The sequence below is a fragment of the Pangasianodon hypophthalmus genome, chromosome 14 (assembly GCF_027358585.1).
Source record: "Pangasianodon hypophthalmus isolate fPanHyp1 chromosome 14, fPanHyp1.pri, whole genome shotgun sequence".
Lineage (NCBI taxonomy): Eukaryota > Metazoa > Chordata > Actinopteri > Siluriformes > Pangasiidae > Pangasianodon > Pangasianodon hypophthalmus.
The window spans coordinates 19,418,388-19,441,300 of NC_069723.1; the positions used below are offsets into that span (position 1 = coordinate 19,418,388).

At 36.7% G+C, this 22,913-nt stretch overlaps 1 protein-coding gene and 1 non-coding gene across 2 annotated transcripts; both read left to right on the forward strand.

Moving 5' to 3' along the window:
• Positions 1 to 21,960, forward strand: fxyd5 (FXYD domain containing ion transport regulator 5). Its single transcript, XM_034310520.2, has 9 exons — positions 1 to 127; positions 8,931 to 8,976; positions 9,663 to 9,752; positions 11,770 to 11,928; positions 13,773 to 13,859; positions 15,238 to 15,267; positions 15,920 to 15,994; positions 17,730 to 17,775; positions 21,342 to 21,960. The coding sequence occupies exons 1-9, from the start codon at positions 116 to 118 to the stop codon at positions 21,364 to 21,366; spliced, it is 570 nt and encodes a 189-aa protein (XP_034166411.1). The 5' UTR covers positions 1 to 115; the 3' UTR covers positions 21,367 to 21,960.
• trnaf-gaa (transfer RNA phenylalanine (anticodon GAA)) lies at positions 4,125 to 4,197 on the forward strand. The gene has a single exon. It is a non-coding gene; the product is annotated as a tRNA-Phe (tRNA).
• Positions 21,961 to 22,913: the final 953 nt, after the last annotated feature.

Consider the following 22,913-nt stretch of genomic DNA (forward strand, 5'->3'; position numbering starts at 1 on the left):
GCCACGAGGTGAAAAAAGGAAGTATAAAAAGGGGTGTGGCCAACCAACAGTTTGCTTTTGCAACATCTGGACTGTTGGACGTTGAGACCTGAAACTGACGCACAGCCTTTTCAGCATGGTGACTAAGGTAAGCTGAAAGTTTGTTGGTTTTGAGTAGCGAGTGAGCAAAAAACAAAAAATTCGATTCAGAAGATAGTGAATGAGATAAGAATTCTACGCTAAATGAGCATCATGGCTGCAGAGTCAGAAACACACGTGCTCCATCATTCTGAGGTCGGATAACGTTCCTACCTGTTTCTGCCATTGTGGCTATCACAGTGCTAACAAATGCCAGTTTTGAACCTGTGAACATATAGAAATGTTTTCATGTATCTCATATCATCACTAAAATACACAGATCAGTATACATCAATACATAATCAATATCTTTTCATCATTCAGTGGAAAGTCAGGAAGATGATAGTTCCTCCATCTTATGTTCTAGTATAATATGCTTAGTCACCTCTGCACAAGATCATAAAGAAAATTTGATTTAAAAGTTTATTTAATAAAAGTGTAGATCCTTTTTTTAAAAAAAAAAAAAAAGAGTAGATTCTTTTTGAGAGTCTTATTTTAACTGCTGAAATAAAATTTGTTTTATTCCTTTTAATTTCTACTTATTACTTTTGTGTCAGCCACACAATATCTTTAACAAGATTTTGATTGTGACTAAAAAACAAAAGGATAGTTTAATATTCAATCCATTTTAAATTGTTTAGAAGAAGTGTGAATGGTGGTGTCAGCAAGTGTAGAAATTCTCGCATCCAAAATTGTTCGGTTTTAGAAAAATAAACATTGATTTTACAGCATACTATAGCATACACTTATCACCTGCTCATTATCTAATATACTTTATTATGTGCGAAATTCAAGTGACATCACACAAGATTGAATATAGTATTTTCTTAGGTACATTTAACAGCTGCACATTTTTCATACGTATTCTTGCTATCTTTGTGGCAATTTTTTTTTTTGTAGTCATATAATTAAATAAATAAATAATATACACATCAGTGCAAATTCCTTTTACAAACATATTTTCCTATCTGCTTGCTACATGCTAACTGCACTTAATCGTGGTTGTAGTTCTACGCTGTTGACTGCTCACTGATTACAGAAGATGTGATATTTTAAGATGCAGAGACAGAGATGCAATGCAGACTGATGGATGACATGTTTTGACAGTGAGAGTCTTTCTCAAGGTGTGACTATAAGACAAGTATTTAATTTGTCAGAATGTATTAGTTTATAAAACACTTGTGCTAAAAGGTTCTGTTTAGTTTTGTTTCCAGTCTTTGAAGGTAATCATGTTGTCACACAATTAGTATGTAGATGGTAAATATATAATGTACTGTATGCAAGCAAGGCCTTGGGAAACAGGAACTGCAACCGATACAGCACTTCAGTTCATGGTTTCCTTAACTTCCGCTTAAGATCACTGACATCATGGGTGTGGCTGCTTTCAGCACAAACGGATGAGGTTAATTCAATCATCTAGTTTTATTTTCATAGCACTATTTAACAATGGATGTCACAAAGCAACTTTATAGAAATGTGGTGGTAGATTTAGATCACAGTGCAAGTCAAAAGTCAGTGGCAAGGAAAAGCTCCCTGAGAAGACATGAGGAAGAAAACTTAAGTTGAGGCAAACTCAAAAGCGAGATAAGTAGATCAGGCCATTAAACCAACCTTGTGGGTACAATAGAGAATCTATTTCTCATCTTACCACACAGGGTGTCTATATACTGCCCTTTCTGTTCATGCCAGTATTGTACCATGCACACACATCACATTACTTCTAATGTGCTAAATGCACAGGATATATTTGGCAATATGCAATGCTTTAGGGTGGTACTTCTTTTAAAGTCTTCAGTCATACTGACTCAGTGTGCTTGAATTCCAAACTACATTTATTTCCACTTCAGGGTTATCTAGTGGAATTTGACTGTTCAGTGTGGACACAGGAGGTTTTTAATTCTCAGTTCTTCATATGGTTCTCTCCTAATGTTTAAGAAAGTTTTTTCCTTCATAAACAATGTTGTCTTCAATTTTTCAACTTCTTACTGTGGGTCTCCAACCAGATTTTGGCCAGGTTGTTTTGCTACAACTGCTAAAGAAGCTATCACTTGGCTCAGCCCTTAGGTTGATGACTGGAAGTTACCCAAAATCAAGCAGCTAGAGGAAATCAATGATGATTTGTGGAACAATTCAGACTCTGGAACATAGGAATGATTCATTTGCAGATGTGTATTAAGCATTAATTGGTCAGTAAACTCCATTGCAAATATTATATAAATTGTTTTCCAAGGACACAACACCCAACAAAGGTTTTACAAATTCTGGTATTCCAGACAGGCACAAATAAGAGTGAATCCAGAGGCATAATGCCTGCTGAGAAATCCAGCTAGTTCTTAACAGCTAAAAGCTGCTAAAACACAAGCCAAGCTGATTTACCATTTAAGTGTGGATAGCTGCTGGTGGCTCAATAAAATATGTATAAATGCACACGCTGAAATATGATCTTGACTGGGACACATATCCTAGGTTTTGGTCTTCATTTAGGACTATAATTAACAAAGGATCATTAACGACCCCAAAGTTTGCTAGCAAGTACTGAGTAGCTAGTAGCAAGAAGGCTAGAAGAGCTGTTGCTAATGCCTGGTGTATTCCCAATGTGAATAACTGCAAAGTTTTGAAAAATAGCAAGAGTCTGACAGTAAATGAGGACAACATGGGGATTCTTTCATTTCTAGACTTGAGTGTGTGCGCCAAGAAAATAAAATAGAATTCCCTGCTTTCCCAGTTTCCATACACAGACTATTATGGCCTCCATAACAGTGGTAATTCATAACCTACTTCCAGCTAGCACCCATTTCCACTTGCCAAAAGAGTTTTCAATTTAACAAGCCTCGCTTGTGCTTTGGAAGCTGAAAAGTAACTAGATGTGACAAGGACTACTCGAGAAATTTAAATGTGCGAAGTAAATGAACAACAGGTGCACATGATGAGTAACGACAGAAAGTAGCCTAGTTGGAAGTTTGAGATTGCTGCCTCTGGTGGACAGAAGGTATTACAACATGCTTGTGTGAATGTGTACAAATAAAAAGAACTTAAATACAGGTTTAGACAGATTGTACAAAAATTCATTGATGAAACATCAATGTCAATGTTCTTGATCAAGATAAAAAAAAATAATAATAAAACAATTGACATGCAATCATGTTCAAAAGCCATAAAAATGAACAAAATGTGTATAACAGGACTGAAGAACAGACTCAACCTCAAAAATGATTTTATTACATATTCCTATTTTAATTTTTTTTTTATGTCATGGAAACTTATTTTGATATTCTAGTTTAAATCAATGGAATATAAATGTAATTTAATGTTTTTATATGTATAATGGTATCAGCATAGAGTCATTAGCTAATCTATGGCATTCCAACTATACTGTATGCTGTTCTCTGTATCAGACTCCATTCTTATGCAAAGCCAATTGTGACTGATTTGTAGGGTCACATGGCAGGGTGACATTAATCAGCCAATTAGTTATTTATTCATTAAAAATAAAAAATAAATTAATAAATTAATATGTCTGGATTGTGTAGGTGTCAAATCAGGAATCATGGAGTCGAAGTAGTGACGTGTATTCTCCACTAACACATATTTCAGTACTTTCTACAAGACTCTCAGAATTAGACAGTTACCAGATTGTACTCCTTACCACCATACTACAGTATTTTATATCAGATGAAATCTAAAGTAATCTGACAAAGATTGAGAATTTAGTTCAGCAATAAGGGTATTTATGGCATGCATATTGAATCACATATTTTGGTTTTCTACATCTGTGCACATTTGCAAACATGAGCAAAACAGACAGGCAGAAAAAAAAAAAAAACTCAAAGATCAGGCCTAACAAACAGCCATTAGTGCTATCAGATATGCGCTGAAATGGCAAAAACCTTACAGATGGTGCATGAACTGGTATAAATACACAGAAGTAAATGAGGGCTAACAGGAAACAGGTTGGATAATAGGCAGGTGACTGAGAGTCAGCTAATGTCCGGACTGGCTTATATCGTGCCGAAATAGCTCAGTTGGGAGAGCGTTAGACTGAAGATCTAAAGGTCCCTGGTTCGATCCCGGGTTTCGGCAGCTGGGGCAAAAGCTATTTTGGGGGCAGTTGTGGCCTAATGGATAGAGAGTCGGACTTGCAACCCGAAGGTGAACCTGAAGGTTGTGGGTTCGAGTCTCAGGTCCGGCAGGGATTGTAGGTGGGGGGAGTGAATGACCAGCGCTCTCTTCCACCCTCAATACTACGACTGAGGTGAGACCCTTGAGCAGCAAGGCACCGAACCCCCAACTGCTCCCCGGGTGCCGCAGCAAAAAAGGCTGCCCACTGCACCGAGTTTGTGTTCACTACTGTGTGTGCACTTGGATGGGTTAAATGCAGAGCACAAATTCCGAGTATGGGTCACCATACTTGGCCACAAAATAAATGGATAGAGAAGCAGTAACACCACAGCCTTTTTCAAACAGCTTGAGGCAGTATTATATACAATTTGCAATTGTAAAAAGTTCTAAATAAATATTTGCCAATAAAATGACTCCTTGTTAGCATGAAAAAAAAGGGGAAATGTATTTTAAATTCTAGGTCACTTCCTACTTTAGTGGGTTTGTTGGTGGTACAGTTGCGCACATCATATTTAGAAAAAAAAATCCTGAATGACTAATGTACACTATGTAAGATAAAAACAAGATGGGGTTTGCTGTTATAGGAAAATAACCAACAAAATGGTGGTGTGATATGAAGCAGTTACCACTCTGAAGTGGATTATTTTCCTATAACAGCATGTGTTTTATTCCTGTTATACCACAGCAATATATCTACATTTAACCCTTGTGTGGTGTTCATATTTTTGTTAATCAGCCAGTGTTCCTGGGTCTGGTGGACCCGCTGCATTTTTTGGGTTTTTAATTCAACACAATCAAACAATTTTATGTTAAAAAACTCAACAGATGTTTACTTCATCCCAATTACAAGCAATATAAACAACATATATGGTTAATATTTGCCCTTTACCTTTGTTAGACCACATTTATGAATTAAATTGCTACTTGTTTTTTTGTTTGTTTTTTAATAAAATATAATAAAAAAATGAAAATCAATTATAATCAAGATATGAGAAAAAAATTCAACAAGGTTTTTCATAACTATTGATTTTATATTTATTTGAACTTCATTAGAAATTTAACCCATTCAGGTCAGTTTACACAACACAAGCTGAACACATACAGGAACCACGTCAGTCTAGACAACACATTAGCCCCACTGAACACATTGCCTTTTCATACCAGCCTATACAACACATGAGGGGGAGAGTTGTACTGTGTGTGTTGCATATGTACTTCTTGCATATTGTGAAGTGTGTGGACCCAAGATGGACAGAAAAACACAATATGGACACTACGCTGGCTGCTGTTGATATTCTTTGACATATTGGACATCTCTGCACACAATGCCTTTGTCATCTGCATGGCACTGAACCCAGAGTGGAACAGAGGGAAGCTCCAGAGGAGATGCCTCTTTCTCTTCCACTCTGGGAAAGGCACTGGTGAGTTGCACCTCAAATCCAGAGAAGACCACATGTTCCAAGATGTCAAAGAATATCAAGAGCGGCCAGCGTAGGGTCCTCCTTTTGCAGCTGTAGCCAGTCACCAGCTTGTCCATGTTGCATGGAAAGGTTCTCTGCCAGTTTCTGCATCCCACAGGGATTCTGTGGATTCCCCTTTGGACCTGAAAACTCCAGCAAGGATAAGAACCCCAAAGTAGGCATGTAAATAGGTTTGGTCCATCTTCTTCCACCTCTCTCTCCAAAAACACACCTTCCTTCTAAATTAGTGCAATCCAGAATAATTTTCTGGATGGAATCTGGGATGAAAAGCTCAAAAGAAGACGTGAAGTCCTGCACATGAGTAACTCCGAGTAAATCCGTGTTGGCCCTGGTTGCATCCTTATCACATTGGCAGCCATGCGGGGTGGCTCATTTCTTGGGCAAGAAGACCATTCAATTTCACAATTTTTTGACATCCATATTTCTTCACTTGCTAGCTGCTGATGGGCTTGTTCTGGTCCTGGAGCTGGCTGCTGACAGGCTTGTCCTGGGGCTGGCTGCTGATGGGCTGGTCCCGGGTCTGGCTGCAGATGGGCTGGTCCTGGGGCTCGTCTTCAATTTGGAACTAGCTGATGCTCAATCTCATCCTCTTCTTCAAAGTCACTGTCACACTCTGAATTTTCAGAAATGTGATCCTCACATTCTGAAACCTCTTCCTTTACATCATCCTCAAAAGCTTCGTTCTCTTTCAAAATCAATTGCAAAACCCTCTGAGCAGAGAATCTTTTGGCCATCTTGATCAGTTGTGATAAGGAACCACACTGGCAAAGCTATATTTATTGTGTCACTCCCCCAATTTGCAGCTGGGATAGAGCATGAGCAAATAAAGATTTGTTCCCGCAAGACAGAGGGTAAAATGTGCGGGAATGTGAGAGCAGACAGGTATCAGTGCTTGAATTTTGCAAAAATGTTGCAACTTTGTGCGGGGAAACACAAAACTCACACTCTCACACACACACACACACACACACACACACACACACACACACACACACACACACATACATACATACATACATACTAACAGCAGGTCCAGACAGAAGGAGGACAGTGTAGGTACACAGGACCTACAATTTCCACACTTTTATTAGCCCCGGGTCCAGTGGACCCGAACATCCTGTATGTAATATAAATGTGTAGGGGGGGTGTACTGTGAGTGGTCATTGAAAATGTGTTCTGATATATGTTCTTCACAGAAAATGAGCCAAGGCCAGTGAGTCTGAGTTTGAAAAAATAATTAATCGTATCATTTTTCTTTTGATAAAAAATGAAAACGGGTCCCACAGACCCGAACACCATACAAGGGTTAATGTTGTGGAATGTACACTTGAGGCCAAATGTTTACGTACACATAGGCTAAAGATATTCAATCTCAGTTTTTCACATCTCCACACATTTCATGTTATCATATAATTCATTTTTTCACATTAGCAGTCATTTTAAAACAGTTAACAAACTATAAATCAATTAAAAAAAAAAAATAGAGACAGATTTATTTCAGCTTTAATTCACTATATCAGAATTCCAGTGGGACAAAAGTTTACCTACATCAAGACTGTCTCTTTAAACATTCTGAAAAATTCTAGAAATTGATGTAATGACATTTAGAAGTTTCTGATTGGCCAATTGTCCTTTTAATTAATGAGAGTTAATGAGAGTGCACCCTTGGCTGTAAAAGGGCCTACCTCTAGAGACAGTGCCTTTCTTGCCCTTGACAGATACCACAAGCATCTGTACAAGAAATTGTACCCAAATATGAAGATCTTTGGACCAAACGGACACTACATCATTCAGAAAAGTGGCACAAAGTAACTCCCAAGGATGAACAAACTTTGGTCAGAAAGGTTCAACTGAACTCCATGACAACAAAGGAACTGGTATAATAAAGTACCAAAGTATGTACGTCTACCATTAAGAGAGTCCTACATCGCCATTGCCTGAATGTCTATCATGCAAGGAAGAAGCTCCTACTCCAAGACTGGCATTAAAAAGCCTGAATGAAGGTTGCAGCTGATCATCAGCCTTTTGGAGGAGTATTTTCTGGTCATGATCGATGTTATGTATCGATGTTATGTACAGAGGAAAACAGCTGAGGTCAAAGCTTGGGGGTGGTAGCATCATGTTGTGGGAGTGTTTTGCTGGAAAAGTTGACTGTTGCACTTCAGAAAATAGATGGCACCATTAAGCAGGAGAACTACTGGATGAAAAACCTCTCGACATCAGACAGAACATTCAAATGTGGTCACAACAGCAGGGTAATGATCCTTAGCCTACTTTCAAAGTTGTAACAAAATAGTTTAAAGGCAACAAAGTGAAAGTATTGGAGTGGCCATCGCAAAGCCCTGACCTGAATCCCATAAAAACTTTGAGGCCCACAAACCTGACTGAGTTACACCAGTTCTGTCAGGAGGAGCAAAAATTCCACCAAAGTATTATGAGAAGCTTGTGGAAGGCTACCCCAGTTGTTTGATTCAAGTTCAAGTCATTCAAAGGCAATGCCACCAAATACTAACAAAGAAATAAATGGGTATCAGCTATTTTGAAATTCTCTTTTGGAAATAAAATAAATACCCTAATTGAATTAACACAGAAAATGAATGGTAAAGTGTATGTAAACTTTTGTCTTCAACTACAAATGAGACAAGCTAGTTTCTTGTTATTTACATTATAATAGCTATAATGAGTCAATCCCTCACCAGCTTGAAGTTATTGTCTCGAAATAAGACAAACAAAACAACGAAAACACAGCTTGTCAGAGAGAAAGCACAAAGTTCTGTCTTAAAGACTTTCCTCTAGTGGAAAACTGTTACAAACAACTGACACTGGAAACTCCTTCCACAAATGTTAAATGGCTTGTCACAGAAAGCTTCAACATATCAATGATTGCATGTTTTTCTTTGTCAAATAACGCAACATTTATAGCCATTTATTATTAGCCTTAGATTGCTTGGTATATCCTCCATACGAGTCCCTGTGAATGAGTTGTTTCTATAGTAACGGGCACATCAATATAAACTTGTGTTTTGAATTACAGCTGGCACATCTTATGTCATTTTTGTTCAACAGCGATGTGGTATAATAATTTTAAAAAGGGCCAGAAATCTTCTAAAACTTCAGCTCATTAAAACTGAGGTTTATGGAAATATGAATGGAGCACATAGTTCTATTAGAGTAGATGTGTTTGCGTGATTATGAGTATTCTCTGTTTTATAGGGAGTCTGGAAAGGAAGTGCAGTATTACTGTTCCTCTTCTTCAAAGGTGAGTCATCAAAATTCCCCACCTCATATCTTCTAATCTGTGTGTGTTTGTCTCTCACTTGCTAATTTCTGAAAACGTCTCACACACATTTTTCCTCCTCTTCTTTTTCTTTCTTTTATATAGAGCTCATATATGATCATCTTTTTTTCACTCTAAAAGAAAAGATGATAAGGAAATTTTAGGAAAGTATTAAGTGGACCACAGGCTTGTTCACCACAATCTTTTAGTGTGATGGTTTTATCTCTGAGAAAAGCTTCCTTTGTAACACGGGAACAGAATCTCTACATCACATCACTATTATGTCAGCAGTCACATAAATTTGCATCTATTATAGAATAGCCAGCGTTATTTTATTTTTTTTATCCGAAGATTGCACAGACTGGAAGAGCATTAAAGAGCTCTTATTGTTCCTTTTCTCCTAATGCATCATAATGGCATAATTATTGAATTTCTTTTTTTTTAATTTTCTTGGTGATACTTCTATTGGGAGATCTTCAAACTCCAAACTAGCACTGTTTCCATTTGCATGAATTATCATCAAGAATTTAATGTTTTTTTTTTTTGTTTGTTTTTTTTTTGGTTGCCCATGGGTTTCCACCTGCCTTGAGAGATTTTAAGCACTTAGAATGCACAATTATATGCTTAAGAATTGAGGTTTCTCCCCTGTTTATTCCTTCATTCCAAAGCATGTGCTGGTAGAAATGATTCACACTCGCTGGATGTCCAACCTTCTTCACCACCTTCTGTCACCACAAATCTTACATCAGCTGTGACAGGTAATCATTCTCATTTCTCAGTGCCCTACTGCTTTACATAGCAACATCTGGGTGTAGATTACATTTATTTTATATGTTGTTACTGCAGAATTTCCTGTGTCAGTGAAGGGTGATATTCAGAGTTAACAACTGAGGTTCAGATTCTATGTCAACAGTCAGCCAGAAAAAATGCAATATGATGTAACATAAACTAAAGCAACATATAGACTAACAGAATTAACAAACAAATGAAAAAAAGGAAATTATTAAAATAAACATCTACACTGTCAGAAAAAGTAGTAAACTGTACCCTTCCTTGTGGCTGGTACTCTTTTGGTACTGGTAACCTTATCTTTTTTATCCTGTATAGCTGTTTTTTTTGCAAGGCATCGGAAATGCAAATTTGAAGGGAATTGCGATTGCATTTGAAAATTGTCAGGCTCTAAACGCGATGCTGAGGAAGTGAAATAGCAAATAGGATAATTGCTATTGCTATTTCAATATGACAGGGTCATAACTTGTAAGATATGGGAAATGCAATTGCAAATGGACTTTGCTACATTTGAAATTTGGCAGACATTGTACATTCATGTAAACGAAAATGCAAACGGTAATATGCGATTTGCATTTGAATTATGTCACAATTTGTGTGCACAAATAGAAAATGCAATTGCAAATGCAATTCCATATTGGAATTCTTCCATACTGGAAAGTCTGACAGTGAAAACAGCAAATCAGATCAGTCCTGCTGTCGTGAAGACCAAGGAACTGCCTGTGAAGCCTCAAGGTATAGTTAAAATAAAGTTTGGAGAAAAAAAAGATGGAGAAGGTTACTGAAACATCAGCAAAACTTTGAACCTTCCTAGGAGTACTGTGAAATCCATAATACCAAAGTAGTCAAACTGAGCTTTTGGGTCAAACTGAATGATTGAGAAAGAAGGGCAGTTGTCAGAGAAGTGTCCAAGAGCCGAGCTATAATACTGAAGGGGTTGCAGAGCTCACTGCCTGAAAGAGGAGAACCTGTGCAGACCTCAACAATATCAGCTCTTCACAGATCCAGACTCTATGAGAGAGAGGCAAGAAGAAGCCGTTTCTGAGAAAGGCCATGTTAGAAAATCTGAGTGCTTCTGGAAAAACATTTTATGATCCGATGAGACTAAAGTTGAGCCATTTGGTCAACACCCAGCTAACACAATTCCTGTGATGAAGAATGGTGGTGGTAGCATTATGCTCTAAGGTTGCTTACAGCAGGAGGAACTGGGAAGCTTGTTGCCATCACAGGTAACATGTATGGAATCAAATAGCACCAAATTGTTGAGTAGAACCTGTTCCAGTCAGCCAGACATCTGCATGTAGGGGGAAAATATATGTTTCAACAGGACAATGAGCCAAAGCAAAGGGCAAAAACTACAAAAGAATGGCTTGGAAAAAAAAAGGTTTGTGTTTTGCAATGGCTAAGTCAAATCCTAGATTTGGATACAATTGAAAGGCATGACAAGGTCTATGGCATGACCTAAAAATTGCTGTCCCCACCAACATTCTCCATCTAATTTGGCCGAGTTGGAGAAATTTTGCATTGAGAAATGGAAGAAATGCCAAAATCAAAATGTCCAAAGGTAATCATATAAACACATCTGAGACAACCCAAGTCTATAATTGCTGCAAAAACAAAATTCACACTGAGGCAGTACACTTATCAATTAAGCAGATTATTATTATTATTATTATTTAATTAATTCTGAGTATATCTAAGTATGTTACTTAATTTTTTTCTTTCGAGAGTCACTGCAAAAAAGTACATTCTAAATTTGATGTTGCAATACAGCAAAACGGGGGTGGGGAGGGTTAGTGGTGTTGAATACTTTCTGGAATACAACATTATTATTCTCTCTCAATTTAGCAATGGAATATTGATTGTCACAATTTTGGTGCTGACTCCTCACTATTTAACTCTGAATATGCCCCATATTGATATGGTCTGTGTCTTTGTAAGATGGAGTCTGCATGTAATAATTAAGATTCTCTTCCACATTCCCAGATGGAGTGAAACCAACCCGACTTGGTATGAGTGCATCGCCCCTTGATGCTCAGCACACTAATGAGACAACTGCAAACGCTACAATCACTGGTTCAGTGAGATCCTTGAACTCGGACAACGACAGAAACAATTCCAATGCCAGAATGGAAACAACGCTAGGTAATGCCATCGGTCCTGTTTTAATGCTACATTTAAAAATTCTTAATGGTATAGAATAGATCCAGATCCAGAGGTTCTTGGGGAATTTGATAAATAGGGTAGGTCTACTTTTACATCAGTTATCATAATCCAGATGACAGAAGTAAGAGGTGATTGTCATTCCTCTTATACGATGGAAAAGTGCCAAGGATTACTACTACTAAATAATAATAATAATAATAATAATAATAATAATAATAATAATAGTAAAAGGAGTATAGCACTTAGCAATTAGATAACATGTCCAATTGCAAAGTGAACTACATAAACCCTAAGGTATGCTTTTTTTTTTAATCAACATCATAATTGTGGATGGAATAAACATCAATTCAACCCGTGAACAATACAATCTAAAATAACAAATCAAAACTTTGTTTTAGCATGAGGTTGTGTTGTTCATAGACTACTGTACAATGCACTTCTGTCACTCTGGATAAGGGTATCTGCTGTAAATGTATATCTTGTAAATGTATATGTACAAAAAACGTTGGCACAAATATTTGTATTGTACAAGTTCAGGTGACCAAGACAGCACAAAAATGTCAGCACAGATTCAGTGAAACTGATAAAAATATGGAGGCATTCATCACTTATTAGATGCATTAGCCTTGCCTTGCATTAGCCTTGCATTCTTGAAATTTTAACTCACCTTCTGGTTTCTACCACAAAACCTTAACCACTGAATTAAGTAAGGAGGAAAACAGTTGGAAGAATACTATTTTAGGAAAATAATCAGTGAAGAAGTGATATGCTGTGACCTTTCCTGACATTTCCAGCATGTCCTGACATTTTTTTCTGTACCACAGAAATTTACCAACAGTAACAACATTCTATCCATTAATGAAAGTTAAAAGTCTTTATATTTAATCATAGCAGCTATAAACAACCGTTCCCTCACCAGCCTTTATTTTATTCTCTCTCTTTTGAAGTTGATAAGAGAAAAATGCAGCTTGTCATTTACTGAGCCCTTTGTCCTGAAGACTTTCCCATGGCAAAAGATTTACAGCTCCGAGTGCTACAAAGCTCTGACACTGAAGACTCCTTCCAACAATGCTACCTGAAAGTCTCCTCCTGAAAGCTTCATCATATCAACAATTACAAGTTTTCTGGAATCCATCAATATGAAACAATAACATATTGGAATGGAATATTGGAAGTGCGCTAAAATAAACATGCGATTTGTCATAAAGGCACTTCTTAATCAACAGATCAGAATCGAGAATTCAGCAGCATTAGTGGTATAAATCTGACCTATGAAAGTCCTTTTTAATGACAACTGATGATAAAAATGTTTCAGTGAGAAGGCTATGAGTTCCTCAGGGAAAATAAAGGAGGGTGACTGTCACTCTGCATACCAAGGGCACTTGTAACTCAAAAACTAATTAGCAGGTAATTAGAAAAGTGTTCAGCCCTTGTCACATGTTGAGAGGCTTAAAGATATGTAGGATTTCTGTTGGTATGCATTATGGCATGCCATTAAACTGAGCACATACCCTCAGAGAGGCACGTTATTGAAATACATTAAAAATCAATTTGAAAGACACGTCAGAGAGAAAATGAGTGCACCTGGAAATTAATTAGAAGTAATTATGGATGGATCCATATGAGAGCGATAAGAGGACTGTACCTCCCAGGCGAAGAGTCTAATAAGAGCTGGATATCTCCATGCATTGTGAACATTCTTCTCTTTTTAGGAAGGAAATTATTTGCAGTACATGCAGAATGAAATTGAAAAAATGAATTTTTGCCATTTTTGTGTATTCATCATTCAGTAGTTTTTCTCCCTTGTGTCTCTAACATTGCAGCTCCGCCGACCAGCAATTTAACAACGATCAGCCTCACTCCAACACGGAGAGATCCTAAAAAAACTCAGCCTGGGGAAATTAAATGGGGTAAAGTGAATTAAACTTAGCATTCTCTCTCACACTCTCTCTCTTTCTCTTTGTTTCCCTCTTTGCCTCCTATTATTTCTCTCCTTATCATGTCCCTGTAGCTGACAGTGTACATTAACGGCTCCTTGTTCATGGAACAATGCACTCTACTAGAGCAATAGCACGTCCACTCCCTGGCTATTTCAGGATCAGATAAATAGGGATTCAGTGCTCGGACAGATGAGTGTGTATCTCTCATACCGTCTGTTAGTCACTGCAGACACACACACACACACACACACACATATATATATATATATATATATATATATATATATATATATATATATATATATGTATGTATGTATATATGTATGTATGTATGTACTGATCAGCCATAACATTAAAACCACCTACCTAATATCATGTAGGTCCCCCTTGTGTCGCCAAAACAGCTCTGACCCTTTGAGGCATGGACTCTACAAGACCTCTGAAGGTGTGCTGTGGTATCTGGCACCAAGACGTTAGCAGCAGATCCTTTAAGTCCTGTAGGTTACGAGGTGGGCCCTCTATGGATTGGACTTGGTTGTCCAGCACATCCCACAGATGCTTGATCGGATTGACATCTGGGGAATTTGGAGGTCAAGTCAACACCTTCAACTCTTTATCATGTTTCTCAAATCATTCCTGAACAATTTTTGCAATGTAGTAGGGTGCATTATCCTGCTGAAAGAGGCCACTGCCATTAGGGAATACCTTTGCCATGAAGGGGTGTACTTGGTCTGCAGCGACGTTCATGTAGTTGGTATGTATCAAAGTAGCATCCACATGAATGCCCAAGGTTTCCCAGCAGAACATTGCCCAGAGCATCACACTGCTTCCACTGGCTTACCTTCTTTCCATAGTGCATCCCGGTGCCATCTGTTCCCCAGGAATGTGACGCACACCCACCCGGCCATCCACATGATGTAAAAGAAAACATGATTCATCAGACCAGGCCACCTTCTTCCATTGCTCTATGGTGCCATTGTAAAGAGATAATTAATGTTATTCACTTCACTTGTCACAGTGGTTTTAATGTTATGGCTGTGTATGCATACATGTGCATGTGTATGCATACATCCTTATATATATATATATATATATATATATATATATATATATATATATATAGCTGGGGTCAGTTCGCAGGGTCAGCGATGAGCAGATAGGGTTAAGGGCCTCGTTCAAGGGCCCAGCAGTGGCAGCTTGGTGGCACTGGAGTTTTCTTCTGATCAGTAACCCAGAGCCTTAACCATTGAGCCACCACTGCCCAAATGATGTGAGGTTTATTTTACGTTGTCAGTAGTTACATTTGCTGTAAAGTTGTACCAATCCTGATCTGGTATTTTCTCCACAGATGCAAAATGGAATGAGCCCTTCGAATATGGTAAGAGTATCATAGTAATTTTTAATTTAGTATTATCCATAGCATATACTTAGGGAGAAGGGAGAAGATTTGCCAGATAGAAAAATCATGTCCAAGATAGAAAAACGTATTGAAACGCAATACATGTTTAATATTTCATTTGTGACACACATCATGCCACACTGAAAAGCAAAGCGTTAATTGCAGTGGTCTTTTGATCTTTTTTTCTATTGCTTGATTGCTTTTCTATCTGGCACAGAATGTTCTCTATACATACTTACCATATAATGAAATTGATAATTCATTCATACTGTATACTTTTAAGGAAACTAAAGAAAGAAATGAAAGCATGAAATCTATACTGTTTGTATGGGTAATGACAGTCTTTTTCTTTGCCTTTAAAACTTTAAATTCAATTAAAATTTTGTTGACTTTTTAAGCTAAGATATGCTACATATTCTAAATTTCTCCACATGTTGAAAGACTTGGACAATATTCAAACGTAATATTGTTAGTTGAAGCTGACAGTGAATTCAGATTTTTTCAAATTGGGATTCAGAATTGATTAAACACTATCACTGAGTGTTTTTGAACTCTTATTTAGTAAAAATGCATTTATTTTCCCCCGAGGTCTGGTTTAATCATGTATACATTTTTTTCCCTCCCCCAACAGATTATAGCTCTCTGAGGCATGCAGGACTGACTATAGCTGCTGTACTCTTCATTTTGGGCATCATGGTGATTACATGTGAGTAAATGGCAAAGCTTCTGATACGATCTTCTGATATAATTGTGGTATTGTACTACAATATATCAGCCAATTACACAGTTACACTTGGGCCTCATTTATCAATCTTTTACTGAAGTTGTGTGTAAATGTTTGCATAAGCCAAACTGAACTAAAATTTTCTGCCAGATTTGCAAACGTTTCAGGAAGGCTGATTTTCTTTGTACTTGCATGTGTATGAATCACCTAAAAGGTAAAGCCTGAAAGGCAGAAATTTAAGTTATTTTGACTTACTTGTATGCCAGTAAAAGTATTTTATAATATATGATATTAATAATAGAAAATGTGTGCTAAATCTTCCATTAGTGGAAGCATCTGTTTACAGCTTACAGCTATGCACAGACAGATCTGCCCCTCCTCCATTCATACAGCATCATTTATTTTGTCATAATTAATTAAAATAATATAAATCAACTAGTTTTCACAAAATGTTTTCAATGGTACTCTTATTCCCTGAGCTAATGAACTAGCATGAACATGTGTTTTTAATAGAGACTCCAAAGAACTTCTTTAATTTGCTCTGGATAAGGCCATCTACTAAATGCTGTAGATATAATAAAAACAAGCAATTTAAATGTGACAATATATTCCATATATAAAACTGCAGTAATATATGCAAATTATATGAAACATTAATCAAGTCAACATTACATTAGTTAGTCTTCTTATGTGTAAACTCACACACTCAGGAGCAAAATTCAAGGGTTTTCATGAACAACACATTTCTTTTGTAAACAATAGTAAAAAAAAAAAAAAAAAAAAAAAAAAAAAAAAAAAAAAAACATTTTTCTAAATAAATCCATTTCTATCCAGCTTGATAAATGAGTCCCATTGTGTTTTTTTTTTTTTTTTTTTTTTTGAAGCTTTGTGTGAGGAGACATTTAGCAGTTTCCCCCCCTTGTCCATTGTTTTGTGGAGGAATAAAACATTTTGTGATGTTATTGGAAAATAATCAACTTTTGGATGGTAACAGTGACTCTGTATTGCATTGGTCTGCATGACACCACCCTGTAGCCGATTATTTTCCTATAACTGCACCCCTCCAAGTGTTTTATTCAGTTGTTATTATTTTATTGTTGTAAATCAATAATCTTTTAACTGCTAAATAGAAAGATGATTAGGCCCAAAATGAATACAAATGAATACATCTGTCATCATAGTATGCAAAATGCACAAAATTAAAACCTATGAATAGGAATCACCTGAGAGGCACAACAGAAAACTGTTCTCTCTGTCATTGGGAGATAGTGAGTGGATGTAAGCAAGAATGCAAAATTGGCTGTGTTGTCTGTGTGTGCGTGACAGTATTAGTTTCTCCTGTCAATCAGAGTGCCACTAGCTAATCATGGGTATCTGTGAGCTCCTGTATGCAGAAGAGAGTGGTTGGCACTTTGCTCTGAGCGTGTGCAGAAGATGCAGAGAGTCAGAAGAAGCATGTGTTAGTCTTCACTCTTACCACCTGGTAGCTGTTATATAGGGGACATCTAGTGGGTGAGAATTAGCAAATGACCAAATTAAAGAGAAAAAGTGGGGAGGGGGAAACATGAAGAGCAAGGTTGTCTTTTTTTTGGTATCTTTAGGTCAGCCCCATAGTGGTACTGATTAATACATGAATAATTGTGAAACTTTTTCACTTTTCACACGATTTCAATATGAAAATGCCATTTCTTTCCTTTTCTCTTTTTTGTAAACCAAGGTGGCAAAATGAGATGTAGCCGCCGTTGTCGCATGAGCAAAGGAAGGTAAGTGTGGCCACCTTGTTTGTGTGTGTGTGTGTGTGTGTGTGTGTGTGTGTGTGGTGGGGGGGGGGGGGGGGGGGGGGGCTATATTTTTCTATCTTTGTGGGGACCAAATTCCCCCACAAGTATAGGAATGTGTGACAGTTTTGAGCTTGTGATGACATTTGGCTGGTTTCCATGAGGATTTTTTTTTTTTTTTATTGCAGCTTTTTTTTTTTTGTAAAGGGTCAGAGTAACCTGAATGTCAAATAACTGTAGTGATTATAGTCTCCACTAGGCTCCAGTCTTTTCTCTGTATTGATGCAGCAGAAAGAGCCTTTCAAATACTTGATGCTTTGTGTGTTCAATATCAACATGTACTGTATGTACTTTCTATGAACTATACATAACTGTTTGGCAGAACACAATAGTCTTGTTGCTATTGTGGCTCAGAGCACACACAATAGCAACAAGAAAGAGGAATATAAAAACATGTGAAAACATTTTCAGTCAGCAATTATGAACAGAACAGATTGAAAGATTGGTAGCAGCACAAGCATTGCAAAAAATATACCTTTTCCCCCAACAGATAACAATCAGTAATATATGTGTTAACACGAAGCAAAAGGTTTTGACAGAATATCTGCAGCAATCATGTACAATTTAGTTACAGTTTTATTGCAAGTCTTGTCATTACACTTGCTTCTCACAATCAGATCCTTTGAAGTAGTTTGATTAATTCAATCAGATGTGTTACATTAATTAAAGCAAGAGTAAAGAAAGAGTAACTGATTAAAGTTTAGTTTAGTTTATTGTCCTTTCGGAAATTCTTTTTGTATCTGTGGCATTCTTCAGTGATCAACAACAATAATTAACAAATACAAATGAACATCAACTACTGGACAATTAAAAACTGGACAATTTAAGGGAGTACTGCAAACAAAGACTATGACTGCATTTTCCACATAATGCATGTAACTGAATACCAATATATTGCTTGAATTGAATAGATAATGTTCTAAATGGGTACAAATACATTAAGAGAAGATCCTGTTCCTGGGATAGGCTCCAGGTCCACGGTGACCCTTACCAGGATTAAGCACTCTAGATGAATGAATGAGAATATTAATACAACAGTGGTAGATATTAAGTACAACAGGGCTGATGGTTCCATCAAATGACAATGAACTAACAATTGGACATGTTGTTTTTAGTTCCCAGAAGCCCTCAGGAACTCTGTGATTTTGGAATTTTGCTATTGATCTACAGCAGTTTTAGTTATTATAGTTTATAAATGTTTATGAAATAAATGTTCTCTAGGTTTAGCTTTTGAGTTGTGCCAATTACAGTAATTACACTGGGATGATGGCAATTCTATAATGTGACTTAGCAGGGGATATGACTGCCAAAATGTTTAGAAGGTCACTGAACAAGCCTTTCTTTGAGAACACACTGTCTCTGTAGGCATCTTAGTGATGCTTATGACACAAAATCATGACTTTTCAGAGCAGTTAAATGTAACTAAAGATGTAAGTTGACAGTTTACCAGTGTTCGCATTATGTCAGGTTGACATGGGCAGGCATGACAGGAGCATAAGGCCATCCATAAAAAAGGAGGCAATTATGTCATTTGAACAGTGTGAGGTGGAGATAATAATATGTACCACCACCTTTTCATAGAGTTTGAAAGATTGAAAAGGTGCTAAAACACCAAATCAGCATTTATCATTGTAATGTTAATGCTGCTCTGTCCTTTCTTTGCTGCAGAGGACCTACTGAATTACACCTAACTATCAAACACATAATTCTCAAATCTGCCTCCACTAGTTAGTGGATGAGGAGTATTAAGTTTTGAATAAATGAAAATAAATAAATACTACAGTACATAATGTCTTATAGTACTTTATCATGCTTGATGCCCTTACAAATGTTAGAATTCTTTCATGGCCCTGAGTTTTCCCTGCCTGAATCAGCAAGCTTAACTGGTAACATATACTGTATCTCATGTTGCTTAGTATGTACTCTATTCTTACGCTACATACTTAAGTATATACTGTAGTACCTGGCATTTTGTTGGGTAGTACCAGCTCAGATTTTGCACTAAACTGAACTGATAGATTAGCATGCAGTACTTCATGTCATTAATTCATGCCTTATTTGAAAACCCAATATGAGTTATTGTTTACCTGCTAATGCAAAAAAAAATAAAAATAAGGATATGCATAGTTATTATACATAGTTTTGCAGTAGTACATTGCATATTGTTTTCTAGCCCGTGTACTTTATTAAGTTTAATATATGTAATTTATTGTTTCATGACTTCTTTTTCCTATATATAAAAAACAAATGGAAATTAACTTACAGGTTCATTATTGAAAAAGAACTGTTTCAGGGTTTTTGCTCTTTCATTGTCAGGAAAATTCCAGACTTTTTTCAAGACAGTTTCTAGACTTTTTTTTTTTTTTTTTAGTGAACATAAGATAGAATGCAACACTGGTGTGAATGTTCACTTCTATTTGCTCATAATACATGAGGTGTTATTAATTTTTTAATTATTTTGTATCCAAAATTTTTGTATGACAATTATTTGTTAGCTGATTTTATTAGCTGAAAACAAAAAAGTACTATAGTATAAGTAAAAAAAACAATAATTGACTACCATTTAATGTTTATAAGGCATTTGCTGTAATATATGTGTGAAGGTTTGGGAAAGTTGTATGTTACTGTGGCTGAATTCTGGAAAACAGCCAAAATGGACAAAAATCAGGCTTTTCTGTCTATAACATACCTTGACATGTCAATTTAAGAAACTATACATATACACTATATAGCCAAAAGTATGTGTACACCTGACCATCACAGCCATATGCAGGCCTTCTCCAAAGGTCTTGGTATGTTGTAGTTTTACAATTTCTCTTCACTGGAATTAAGGAGCCCAAACCTGTTCCATCATAACATTCCATCATGGATGTGATTTGACGTGTTCACATACTTTTGGCCATATAGTGTATTTCATTTCAGGAAAGCCTGTAGTTTTCAGAACTATATATAGTAGAACCATTTGAATTTGTGAAAATGGTTTTCCTAGGCTGCAACACAAATAAAATAATTTTCAAACCAGATTTCAGATTCTTCACTAATGTAAATCAAACGTACCGTAAATCAACACTGTGTGTTAAAAAAATATGTATATACAAAATCACAACAGGTTTAAAAATGAACAAATACTGTGTAAACATTTACGCATTCAGCTGTGTAAACATTAACATTCATCTAATATGGTCCCTGGAGGACTAGTGGTTAGGCCACAGCACTCTCACTGCTGCGGCCCTGATTCGATTCCCGGCCAGGGAACAGTGTGTGTAACAGTAAGCTCTTAGTGCCAGGCCCAAGCCCGGATAAAATTGGGGAGGCTTGTGTCAGGAAGGGCATCCGGCATAAAAAATGTGCAAAATCAAATATGTTGACCAATGATCCGTTGTGGCGACCCCTAATGGGAGCAGCCGAAAGAAGAACAACAACAACTTAACATTCAGCTAATACTGTGTATTCACAGATGTAATGTGTGTGATGTGTTTTCCTGTTTCCAGATCATATGAGGTGACCAGAATGTAACTCAGACCGAAAAGTTCCAACTGGTGAGCAGCAGCCTGGGACAGCCATCCAGTCAGCCCTGTTCTCACTGCATGCTGTGTGTGTGAGAGTTCGTGTGTGTGTATGTGCACATGTGTGTAATTTATACATGATAATTATAAATAAGACATGAAGGAGAGATTTTCTGCCTATCCCCAGTGTTTGTGGTATGCTTTGTGTACCTGTGCATGTGTATATTTGCACAATGTAAACCTGACCTCCTGGTTTATAACAAAAGTATTGGAGGGGAATGGGGCATGTGCTGTCACGCTGCACCAAAGGGCATCCACTCCCTTCCAGACAAACCACACACACCTCTGACTAACACATCTCTGACACATACACATCACTGAATGTCTGACTCTGTCTGCTCTCTGTACTGTCACACTTTTTACACTGCTTCATGTCTCTGTTTCCTTCTATAACACACTGAGTTTATCACCCTTAGTAACGGAGGAAAAAAGGCTTTTGTAGCTCAAAAGTGCCCTCAAGAGGCCTAAAATTAGTTTTGGCACAAACCCAATAAGTTTGCGGTGTCAAAGAAGGAAATAAAGCTATTTTATATGGATGAGGTAATTATTTGTTCTCGGTGTGTCTTGAATCACATGACTGGTCTCCCAAGCCTATTAAGGACTTGTCAATACTTGCTCACTGCTTCTGTGCTTTTAGTCAGAGCTCACTGGAAAATAAAAGACTCACTTTACAGGTTACGAAACTTCACTAGGGCACAAAGGATGACTGTAAACAATGGAAAACAGGAACATGCTGACGGCAGACAACAGCTATCATCGTGGTAATCTTAGTACTGGAATATTTCCATGACTAAAAGAGAAAACATGTTGAAATGGTACAAACATGTCCAAAACACACAAGCTGGCTTGTTTGGAGGTTTGAAATCACACCTGCATTTAAGCATTTCTTTGTGATTGAGATCTGTTCCTTGCCTTTATCACTTCAGAAAGGAAAAAAATAAGGGCTAAATGATGTTTGAAGAGAAAGAAAAATATATATTTTATTTTGATATTTTGATAGTACATGAAAATAAGAATTATAAATCTCATAAACATTTATCTTCCATAGAAAGTTCAAAGCCATTGCATCATTTCAAAGTCCTTGAGTGAGAATTATCATGTTTTATATATATCTATATATATATATATATATATATATATATATATATATATATATATATATATATATAATGTGTGTGTGATTGCAGACAGGAAATAAAAAACAAACAAAACAAAACTAAACTAAAAAAAACTTCAATAAGTGTGACAGTTTGTATTTTTCTGTTGCTGACAGACAATGCAGTATAAACATTTTTTTTTATAAAAAATATCTAAAGACATAACCAATCCTAAACAGGATACATTAACAAAGCAGTTATAGCACAGCTTCTCAACAGCATGCCTTGAAGAAAAAGCATTAAAATCATGAATGCTAATAAGCTGTGGAAATGGAAGTGGAGCATGATAACTGACAAATGATCAAACATGCTACTTCTCAAACCTCCATAAATGTCAGTG